General features: G+C 42.5%; 1 protein-coding gene across 1 annotated transcript in view; it reads left to right on the top strand.

The window, feature by feature from the left end:
* Positions 1-11,932, top strand: part of onecut3a (one cut homeobox 3a) — an 18,520-nt gene extending 6,588 nt beyond the window's left edge. Inside the window, exon 2 of the mRNA XM_023408025.2 lies at positions 10,022-11,932. Coding sequence (XP_023263793.1) covers positions 10,022-10,314 — 293 coding nt within the window. The 3' untranslated portion in view covers positions 10,315-11,932. The remainder of the gene's footprint in view (positions 1-10,021) is intronic.
* Positions 11,933-12,190: the final 258 nt, after the last annotated feature.

Below are 12,190 nucleotides of genomic sequence, written 5' to 3'. Positions count from 1 at the left end.
TTTTTTTTGGGGGGGGGGGCGCTTATAGCAATTAGAAATGCAGTAGAGGTCTGGACTCTGTACAGTCTCGAATACCGTCTATTCTATTTTAGATGATCAATTCCTACGCTACTCCGTCGCCCCCTCGCCAAACCGGATCGATAGGAGAGAATGACCTTTAAATCAAATTGCTGGCAGAGTCGACTGAATGCACGCGGCTAGCATCAAAGGGTTAATGGCACTGTGTGCACCCACCGCCCCCCTCCTTCTAGGCAAAAATACAAAGGGCCCAAACCTCAGATAATCATAATTAAATCTGATTATTCGTCGTGGATCTCTGGAGTCAAATGGCTGCATAAACAGGATTTGAAGATTTAGGTGAACGCGGTGTGGGGCTTTGTGTGAAGATGGCTGATGAGAAAACAAATCAAACTGTGGCTTTTGACCCGCCACAAAGTGTGGTAGTTTACATAAGAGCCAAAGTGGCGGTTCCAAAGAGAAGGCTGTTGTGCAATTAAAATGTTGGCCAGAGCACATCAGCGCTGTGTCAGTGGAGCTCAGACCGCTGTTATGTAACGCCGGGATGCCCCAAAAAATGGGTCTGCTCCGTGCGTCCTGCGCGCCTGTACTGACTCCACTGCTTTCCCTGCGGTTCCTGCATGGAGTCACTGTCTTTCCACAGATAATTTGACTGATGCAAAAGAGGCAAAATAACAAATTCAAATTCTGCCATCACTTTCTCCTCCAACCTGATTTGATCCAATCTGCTTCACCTCTGGTTCAATTTTTCATTGAGCAAACACCTGAGATGTCAACACGCAGGTGTGTGTGATTGTCTGCAGGTTTTCCTGCTCCCACGCATACTTTGGGGAAATAAGTAACGGATTAAGTTTTGGAGGGAGAGTGGTTATAAATCTGTGTCCAGCGGAGCTGAAGCAGCAGTGATGCAGCGATGTGTCCACACACTGGCCGCTTATCTGACGTCCTGACAGGCCATCGTTTATTAAAGACCCGATAATGGCTTGTTTAATGCGCAGGCTAAAAACACAAGGCAAGGACACTGTCCACACGATTAAAGAGAAGAGAGGCCGGAGCACACTGGAAGGTTTCTATAAAATAAATAACTTATTTCATCTTCTAATAGATGTTAAAATCTAACATTTCTCAGATGGAGAGAAAATAATTCAGTTTATTTCTTTTTCTTTCTTAAGCTGATGCATGTTTTAGATGTTTTTAAAGAAGCGGCCATATTTGGAGACGACAAGAAGAAATACGCTATTGCAGAGGAAATAGAAATATAAACATATTTTTCTTATAATAAATAAAATAGTTTTCTAAATTTGCTTCACTACTTGAAGGAAAATGAGAATTTGAAATCCAGTAAAAGATTAAACAAGGTGTTAAAACTGACATTTTTGCAACGCATTGTGTAAAGTGTATTTCTTTTTGGATTGTAATGACTAATCTCCGCACGAGACGTGTAAGAAATGACACTGTAGGTAAAAAGACTGTTTGTTGAATGTTGAGATTCAGCTGTTGACAGGTCGTGTCTCGACTTCACGCCGGGCCTTTCTGAAATGAGAGCCTGCAGATGGTTTGTACGGAACCTCTGTAAGTCTTTTTACAGGGTCGATCACAACAAAACCACACGCGCACGCACGCACACACACACGCACACACACACAAAGACACACAGACAGACAGCCAGACAGACAGACACACAGATTATCGTACCCACAGATGCAACCCGAAACTCCGGTTGGCCAACCCCACACAGATCAACAAAGGAACAAAACGACTGTGAAATCAATTGATGAATGAATCGATGTCAGCCCATATAGCCTTTGTATTACATGTTATTAAATATAACGAACTGGCTGCTGGTTATTCTAAAATTATTAACCTGTTTATTTTGAGCCGGTATGAAAATGCTGACTTAATGTTTCTACAGTCATATAGTCAGGATTTTTAAAGAACACGGCAAGGTGTGTGTGTGTGTGTGTGTGTGTGTGTGTGTGTGTGTGTGTGTGTGTGTGTGTGTGTTGATATTTTTCTTTTTAACATTTCAGATTAAGACACTACAGTTTTAATAATGTATTTTACACCGTCAGATATAAATGATGAATTATATCATTATTATTATTATTGTTACTGCTATTAGCTATTTTCTTAATTCTTACACACATTGCCTAATAATTTAATTAATTCAATTAATCAATAAGATAAAACAGGGCACACCTGAAATGAATAAATAAATAAATAAATGCAGCGTCATTCATTTTTTTTAAACCAATCTAAACGTACAAAAGGCACGAATGGAGTTTGGAATAAATGCTAATATATAGTTGGTATAAAACCTTTAAATTAAAGAACGCACGCAATTTGCCACAGAATAATAAAGACACGACACTTTATTTATTTCAATCGAATATGTTGTGTTTTGCATTGGAGAAAATCGACCATATAAATGCAGTTAGCTCAGTGCAATAAGCACCGGGTTGGAAATATTTCTGTTGATTCTCTCCACATGATTGAGTGAGAACTGTATTGAATTGAATCTCGAAAATTCCTGCATATTGAAAAGCTGTCTGTCTCCCTGCAGAGAGTCAACAGTATCACCTGACTGCAGATCAGTTTGCTGATTCTCCTGCGACAAATAAGAAATAACAGAGAAGTGACAGCTGAACATTTGAGGAAAATGAACATATTTCCTGCGCTGTAACTTTTCTAAATCTGTGCACCTCATCTTTAGCATCGTAAATACAGAGGAGGGCGAACTTTGACCTAACCGTGTACCCGGATAGTCCCGCGAGACTTAAAAGTTAATGATTATTGTGAAGTTTCCCCACAAGAAAAAAAACAAAAAACACAAATCATAGGTTTACTTTCTGTTAATTTTCTCGCAGCTTTTCAACGTGTGTAAACTCTATTCAGTAAATTAAAAAGGGAGTTTTTGTTCTGGCTCTCAGATACGCATGAAGCCCAGACATGCGAGTCTATTGACCGGTCACAGAGCCTCTCCACCCACCAAATCCAGGAGAGACAGATGCTATTTGTTTAAATGTTCATTTATTTTAGTTATTTTAATTATATTTAATTATTCAAATTGTTTATGATGTGCAGTTTAAAGCAGTTAAAAAGTTTATTCCTTGATTTCTTTTTTAAATGTATATATTCGTGGTTTTATTTTTTAAGCACTGATTTGAGATTATGGGCACATTCACCAAATTCTTTTTACCAATACAATCAGGATTCAATTCAAGAACAATTCATCTTAATTTATCCAGGTAATGAATCTCCTAATAAATTCATAAAGTACAGACAGAGAAACACACACACACACGGCGGTCCCACACCTGTTGTTAGTGGCGAAATGAAAGCGTGGGCCTGCCTGTCTGTGGCTACAAAATAAAGCATCATAATCCTTACCGCTATCACGCATAACTGGTCAAAGCAATTATAAATGAAATCAATGATAATCGCGGGTAAGAGTGTCACACTAACAATGGAGCCACTCATACAAATAAATGGCACATGCAGAACAAGGCTGCTATTAAACTGGCAAAAAAAGATGATAATAATAATGCAGGTTAAAATTCAGTCATACGTTTCTCTCAATCATGCGCTTAAATGGCTGAGTGCATTTAATTATCTAAAACCTCATAAGGAACGTGATCATCACAGACAGAAGCCTTTACTGATTATTGAAATTTTTTTTCTTTAACACTGGGTTGCTAATAACATGTGGGGGTGAAAACAGAGCTGAATAAAATCACGTTTCTCAGGTGCATTTTGTGGATCTTAAGCTGACGCATCACATAAAATAGGATGTTTTTTGATCACATATACATAAGCTATAGCCTATATACACACACACAACAAACACACTTCTTTTTTTTTTAAATGAAATATAAATTCCGGTGCACGCATGACTGTGATAGATGATACAGCAAATCTAAAGGTAAACGCATATGGAGGACTGAGGTGCCTCGTGGGCGAAGGAGTAACTGAGTTCAGGTTGAGTGTTATTGAAGTGCTGAAGAAGAAATGCCTCGCAGCTGAGTCGCCGGAGAAGGCAAACAAACAAATTGTGTCGCTTTATCAGTATATTAACACCAATTCTCACTCATTACATTAAGGAGTATCGAGCTGGAAGTGTTTTGGCCTGGCGAGAGAGAGAGAGAGAGAGAGAGAGAGAGAGAGAGAGAGAGAGAGAGAGAGAGAGAGAGAGGGAGAGAGTTGGCACTGCCCTGCAGCCTGAATGGAATAAATGCCACAGTGTACAGAGAGGGGCCGTGCCGACACATACGCTGCTATCAATCTTTAGGGCAACAGCCCATGCGAAACAGCAGAGACGTTACTTAATAAATGGACTTAAACATCAAATTGGCCAATCATGCTTCTCGCAATATGGAGAAGAGAGCAACTACAAGCAGACGACAGGATTGGCCAACAATAAACGGCCTGCAGTGTGTGTGTGTGTGGTGTGTGTGTGTGTGTGTCTGTGTGTGTGTGTGTGTGTGTGTGTAACGCGCCGAACCATAACCGGTAAACATGTTTATTGGTAAATTAATTAAATCAACAGACTTTCACCCCGTCTGCTTTACAGGGATCACAAACAGTGCTTCATGATTGGATTTCACACCGCGGGGGAGGCTCTTTGGAAAACGAAGAGCAGGGTGCGAAAAAAAAAATTCAAATGCAGATGTGTAATCATGGTTTCATAGGCACAATATTAGGCGGTTTGACTTTCTCATTATGAGCAGGAAGGGCAGTGGTGATCAATAAATGATTAATGCTCAAGATGGACTCGCATCTGTGGGGACAGCGGAGCCCCTCAGACAGCCTGGATCATGTACAGTCAGCACAGGTGAAACAGGTGATGATCATTTCCTCTCCAACCCCTTCTCTGATTTTAAGTCCGCAGAGAAAGCTGGATCATCACATCGCTTCCTTCCCTCCTTCCTTCCTGGTGGTGTTCTCGCGTCTCCACCCCTCCATGAATTTCCTCTACAGACCCTCCCCCCTCCACCACCACCACCTCTCTCTCTCTCTCCGAGGCATAATTAATTGGACGAACTGAATTTCACACACGAATTATTCACGAATCTATCGATCGATATTGAACACCCAGGGCCTTTCTCTTAACCTCGCTTGGTTTGTCGTGAAGCGAAGAATATTAATGTCATCAGTGGAAATGAAATAGGCCCAAGTTCTACTGTTTTCACCCGAGCAGAAAAGGATAGGTTGGGGGGAAAAAAATCACTCATTAAGGAATTTGATCGTTGAAGAGAAAAAGGCCAAAGAGTCCAGTCCGGGATATGTCATTCATGAGGATCAACAGGGCGTCTACTAGCCTATATATTCATGGGAAATATTATCACAATATTAGACTAAGAATATAGCAAATAAAAAATGTATGTATGTTAAGTAAAACAGTAAAGCCAAGGATGAACATGTCTTTGTTGACCAGTCTTTGTATGTGTGAGAAGAGCCTGAGGGATCCATTCAAAGTAGGTCAGCTGCCGTTCACGGCTCCATATAGCGAGTTATAGAAATCACATCTCTGTCTGGCCGTGGACCAGCGGGGTGTAAACCTCACATAACACTCAGCTCCAAACTAGGATTTCTGCTCTGGTCCGGCTGCTCTTTGTGCATGAGTTTATGTCCGTCTCTCTGCTCGGTGCCTACTGTAGCTCTAAAAGCTGCAATGATCGATTTTTTTTTCTTTTCTACGCCGAGCTTGGTTCAGTAATCAGGGCCCCCTTCCTCACCGATCGATCGATATTGATTACTAAATCCAGCGCCTGTAGCAAAGGCAGCGCACTACGGCGCCCCGTGCAGCCGGGCCACGGCGAGAGCGACACCTGCCGATCGAAACGGCACAAAGCAAGCGGTCGATGAGGTGGCAGGACGTGACTCGCCGGCACAAAGATGTGGACAAGAGAAACTGGGATCCTCTGAACTTGTTGTGGAGGAACATTAAGAGAGAAACACTCCTCCCCTGAGCCAGTTTTCATGTGCTTATAGCATACACAAAACATGTATACATCCTGATTTTTTTTTTGTCTCTCTTAATTTTCAGAGATTTAAAGAGAGTAAAGTCCTAAAAAATGTAATTTAAACTGCGGACCAGCAGTTAGTTTACCGAGCATGTCCCCCACAGATTTCGCTGCTTCTTAAAATCAAATCCATTAATAGATTTTGGAAGATCCCCCTTCCTGTAACTAGATAGATCCATGTGAATTTTACTGCCTGTAAATTCACATAATGACAGTGAGGCTGTTCATGAAAAATAGCATGTTTTCTAATTTAAAGAAAGTAGATAAAATAAGAAAAAATACATTTACATCGCATAAATTATATATATAATAATTATATATAATACATATTAAAATATTTATGCAAAATACCCCAAATCAAACACTTGATATTTTAAGGTATAGTGTGTGTGTGTGTGTGTGTGTGTTTATGCATACCTGTGCAAGGTCACACATCTGGATGAAAAAAAAGTCACACACTGGACGGAAGTGAGGTGTTCAGGTCAACCAGAAGCTGCAGAGAATAAACAGAAACATAGACTGGACTTAAATATTGAAATTCCTCTATATTTATAATAATATTGACTGTATTAATCTAGCAGGAAAAACAGTGGAACTGTTCTAAAAGCATGGCCAGTATAAAAAATACTGCTGTAGAGTAAGTAACAAAATGGAGGGGAAAAAAAGAAGTATTTTTACCTTTTACAATATTCACATTTCACACTCTGTCTGGATTTTGGGAATTGACATCACTGTTCTTATCGAAGAACATGAATCTTTTTTATTTCTTTTTTCTTTTTTAAATAATGTTGCTAAACATGTTCAGTAGGGTTGAGGTGTGGAGGGAAAAGACATGCACGTCAGAACTACTTGCCGCTCCTTGTTGGACTTCAAACAGGCCTGGTAGAGCCTTGATGCATGTTTAGGCTCATTGTCCTGCTGGGAAACGAATCCTGTTTTACTCAAGGTAAACCCAGAGGGGACGGCATGTCTTTGCTGAGTGGAGCAGCAACTTCTCTGTGGTCACGGCAGACCTCTGATCCACTGCAAGTCTTTACATGTTTTAATAAGTATAGCATCCTCCCGCCTGCGAACGTAAGCTGTCTGATTGTGACTGCAATGTTCAAACTGTGATCTGTAAACAAGAATTTTCTGCAGAAATTTTGGTATTGTTTGGTAAATGATAAATGTTTCACTTGCTGCTTTGTTGTTGAAGAAATCGTTTGTAAATTACAATTTTATCTGCTCAGCTGGTTTTGTGTCTTGGATGCAGATGTTCTATTTTTTTCTTTTTCCTGGTTGCCAGTTATTGTCACTTTAGGTGTAACCTTAAACTAGTGTGCGTTAGTTTTTTTTTCTTCTTTTAACCACTAAGAAGAACAGTGGTTTAACTTTCAGTTTAACTGATCAAATTTAATCTCCTCTGACACTGACATGGAAAACTGGAAAATACAATTACACTTTTATCAATGATGAAACATAATAATATCAACAACTGCATTATATTACATGTGACTATATAACTTAGTCTTGATCAGAACTAATCACACTATATATTTAAGCAGCATACATAGTTGAATCTTTATCAAGTCAGATATCTCATTGTCAGAAAAGTTGTTGAATGTCTATGAATCACAAATTATGTCTATTTCAATAAGAAGCATGAGGTGAGTAAATTAACCGCATTTCACAAAACGAGTTATAAACAGTTCTCTATCATGGACTCAGACCAGAGTGTGTTTTCAAAGAGGCTGTTGTCATATTGATGAATGACAGATAAATCAATTTGCCACTAAATCTATCATATGAGTCGACCTGCCAGTATTTATCCGTTGAATTACTGGGTGACATTTAGTTTGGTCTGTAGTTATAGGTTCACCGGGAAACGCGGATGTTGAGGGTTTAAAAGTGCCTCTTATGTCATTATACTTGGAGCAACTTCGTTAAAGAAAAAGACAACAATAGATGCAGCATGTTAGGATTCTGCTGAACGTGGGCCTCATCAGTGCCAACGATTTCCTCACAAAAGCTTTATGTGACTTCGTGCAGCTTTAATGGTCTGTCCTGCTCGTACTGTAGCATCTGACCTGCTGAGACTTAACTCACTGTGACACTGAATAATTTCACCAAACCATAAAATGACATCATCATCCACCTCCGCCTACTCATCGCCATGACTACCTGTAATATTATAATAAATCAAAGTATTCTACAGTATATGATGATATACATACAAGCATGCGTTTGTACAATTTTGTATGTGGCATATTAGCGCGTGCGTTTGTGTTATGTATATATATATATAGCTGCAGTGTTGATGTGGAATATGAATATGATGGATAGGCCTGTGTGCAGGTTAGACATCTGTAGTAAACAGATTGGACTGCAATGGCTGATCAATGGGCTCTGTTCCACTGTAATTAGACACAGCGCCACTGCTTGGCTCCAGCCACTTCAGCATAATCACAGCCTCCCCCCAAACACACACTCTCATGCACTGACACACACACACACACACACACACACACACACACAAGAGGAACATAAGAGAAGAAAATTCTGTCCTTACATGAATCAACACACACACACACACACACACACACACACACACACACAGCGTGGGAGTGAGACATTATTGAAGGCAACTATGAACGTATCAGACAATACCAACGGCAGCAGGTGGAGACCCCACAGGGATGGCATCTTTCTCTCTCTTTCTCTCTCCAATTTGCTCTCATTTTATTGAGACAGTAGGGAAGCTGAGAGGGACACACAGACCCGTTCTGGCAGGATTCGATCCTCAGCCAGCAGGGGAACATGTGGCTGCAGAGGTGGTGCCTTAACCTTCCACACACCACTCCTCCTTCACCATCTCTGGGTGCCGTTCCTGCCTTTTACCCTGCGCCTGTCTGCTGCTTTCCACTCGTCTCCTACAAATACTTTGAGTTACAACACACTTACCCACAACACAACACTCTATTAACTATTAATTTCTGTGTTCGCTGGTTACAACCCCACCACTCCCTCGGACCCCCTCCCCAACGTAAAAGAGTACACTCGGTGTGTTTTCTTTTGAAAATTGCTCAGTGTATGGGAAGGGGCTCATAGCAGCCAGTGCATGCACCTCTTGAGTGTTTGGGTTTTGGAAGGGGGGGCTGAGTGGGTTATAAATACCCTCTCAGAGCTCAATAGAGTGGGCTCCAGTGGGCTCTGTTTGAAGTAGCAGACTGTAGACCTGCTGGGGGGGGATTCTGACCTCAGTCCCTACAGAGAACCCCCAATTCCTACAGCAAAGTCGGTCAATATCTCTCTTTCTCCTTCACTTGCCGCCCCTCCCTCCTCTTCTCAGCTCTTCTCTTTGGTTCTTACACACACACACACACACACGTGCGCGTGCACACGCACACACACACGCACACACGCACACACACTTGATCTTACTCCTCCACCTTTCCTGTTCTTTTCTCTCAAAGCTTTTCTTTCCCTGCGTCTGTCCTTCCTCTCTCTCTCTCTCTCTCATTTCCAAACACACACACAAAATGCTTACTTTAGTGCAACAGTCACTCAGTCCCCCATTGCGACTCAAACTGCATTAATATTGAATCAAACAGCAGTGTCTCCAGCTAGCAGGCAACAGCCAGCCCCCCCCCCCCTCACCCCATCTTTCTCTCACCGCAGGCTGGCTCCCTGTCTGCACTCTGCAGGATGGAAGGAATATTCCCACTGGGCAGGAGGCATGGATTAGCTTTAAATCAACTTTAATATGGCAATAGAGATGGAGCTGTAGAATCACTGCTGTATCTCTGATGTATAAACTAAGTTTTGTGTTTAAGTATTGGATAATGATACACTTAGTTACTTTACCTCCCTCCACCGCTCGTCTTTGTTATTTAGTCATGAAAATAATCACTTTTGTATATTTACCTTGCTTTGTGTTTTCTTTCCCCTCTTTGCCTCCCACTCTTATCCCCATCCCTCCCACCGCTGCCATCCACACCAAGCCTGCAAGCGCAAAGAGCAGGAGCAACACAAGGACCGCAACACGGCGCCCAAGAAACAGCGTCTGGTCTTCACTGACCTGCAGCGCCGCACACTCATCGCCATCTTCAAGGAGAACAAGCGTCCATCCAAGGAAATGCAGATCACCATCTCCCAGCAGCTCGGCCTGGAGCTCAGCACCGTCAGCAACTTCTTCATGAATGCGCGCCGCCGCTGCGTGGACCGCTGGCACGATGACCACGGTACCAGCCCCGGGCAGCCAGGCACATCCGCCACTACCTTCTCCAAGGCCTGAGAGGAGGAGAGGACCTTCAGAGGGCCGGGGAACCAGGTTGGAACAACAGGCAGCACGGGAGATTGGCTGTGAAACCTGTCTATAACAACCCTACCTGGCCTGGGCCGTCTGAATGTGTCCTCTGCCTGAAAATCCTTTGTGCCATGCAATCATCTTTTTTGTCAGTCAGAATTTCAAGCTCTCACCTGAAACAAACATAATCTAAAAGGTGAACAGTGAAGTCAGGCTCACTCTGCATTACTCACATAAGGACAATCATTAATTCTGTCTTTTTTGAGAGAAAATCATTTTTACGGCATCTGACAAAGTAAAGAGACACCAAAGATTTGACGTTTTTGTTGGACGGTATCTGAATTATGCTTCACCACCCAAGTAACCACTGATTCCGATTTTTTTCTCCCAACTCACCTCCTTTGTGTCTGCCTCTACTCTCTCTCACATCCCCTCTACGCCGGCACACGGAAGCAACAAGGGCGAAAGAACGGCAATAAATCTGACAACAGAACAGCACATAGCCTTATTATCCAAGCCCCATCCTGCACACACAAGGCCGTCATAAAGAAAACAACGCAGCCTATGAAAAAAACAACAAGGCTTTCCAATTCTCCGCCTCTACCTCCCCCCCTCCTCCTGTAGTCTCCTTCATTCCTCGGCCAAAGGTATTCCCTGATGGCCAGCCATTTCAGAGAGCAGCTCAGCCTGATCATACGGCAAACTAATGAATTGAAAAATTAATCAATGCAGACAGAGAGAGCGGGGCCTTGACCCCTCCTGAAGGTGAAATGCAAGACGCTCGGCAGTAGATACTCAGGTCTTCCTGGCCCAGGTCTATATTTTTTGCACAGATGTTGGAGGCCTGTAGGGAGACATGTCATTGTTACTCTTAGCCTGAGCCTAGAGTCTGTGTTTCTCTGACCAACAGGAGAGGCGGGTGAGATGTCTGGACATGCTCTTTGTTCTGCTGGGAGCTTTTCCTCTGATCAATAACTGAGAACCAAGCGACAACAACACGCTCGGGCATCCAGCCAACTACATTACAGCTGCATACGAAAAAGCAGAGAGCAAGAGGAGCACATGGAACCCAGTGGAGATGGGGACACAAAGGCCTCACTACTACCACAGCAGCAGCAGCAGCAACAGCAGCAGCAGCAGCAGCACACCTCTCCCTCCCTTGTCCTGTCTGTGCTGACAGAGCAACAGTGCCCCCTGCTGTCGATAGCAGAGACCTGTGTCCAGCAGAGCGAGGGGGTTCAGAGTGGAGGAGAGGGAGGGAAGAGCCACTAGATGCTGAGGAGAAGTCATGGCACAACACATTCAGGCCCTCACAGCTCTTTGAAGGCAGATCAATAGCTAACCATTATCCTATTGTTGTTCCTCATCCAACCAGCACTGGTGAAGCCGGAGGAGGGGGATGGTTAAACTGAATGCTGAAAACACAGGGATTTAGCAAAGGCAGGGATTTATTTAACCAATCCAAAATCTTGTAGAATCTACAGAATACAATTACAGAAATTACACAAAGAGGGGACAGAAGAGTACAACAGTAACAGTAAAACGTGACAGAAAGGCTTACTAAGACAGGCACTTTTGAGGTGCAGTGGAGGTTTAATTTACATTATTCTGGGAGGCTTCATATTTTATCAGATCATTATTCCATTTTTCCATCCCATCTGTTTACAAAAAAAAAAGCTCTTAACAGATGTGATTCAAAGCAAATCTCCTGGTTACTCCCACACAAGGGTTGTCAGTAGCTAACCACCACACTCCGCTGACAAAATGCTACAATAATTAGTGCCAATGCTTACTGCCTTAATGCGAATCAGAGAATATGGTACTAGGGTTCACACACAGCTACAGTGCGCCCCACTGATGACGG

Source organism: Seriola lalandi, unplaced genomic scaffold (genome assembly GCF_002814215.2).
Source record: "Seriola lalandi dorsalis isolate HSWRI2012SDOR001 ecotype SW California unplaced genomic scaffold, Sedor1 jcf7180002054353, whole genome shotgun sequence".
NCBI classification, from domain to species: Eukaryota; Metazoa; Chordata; class Actinopteri; order Carangiformes; family Carangidae; genus Seriola; species Seriola lalandi.
This window is presented reverse-complemented; position numbering and strand designations above follow the sequence as displayed.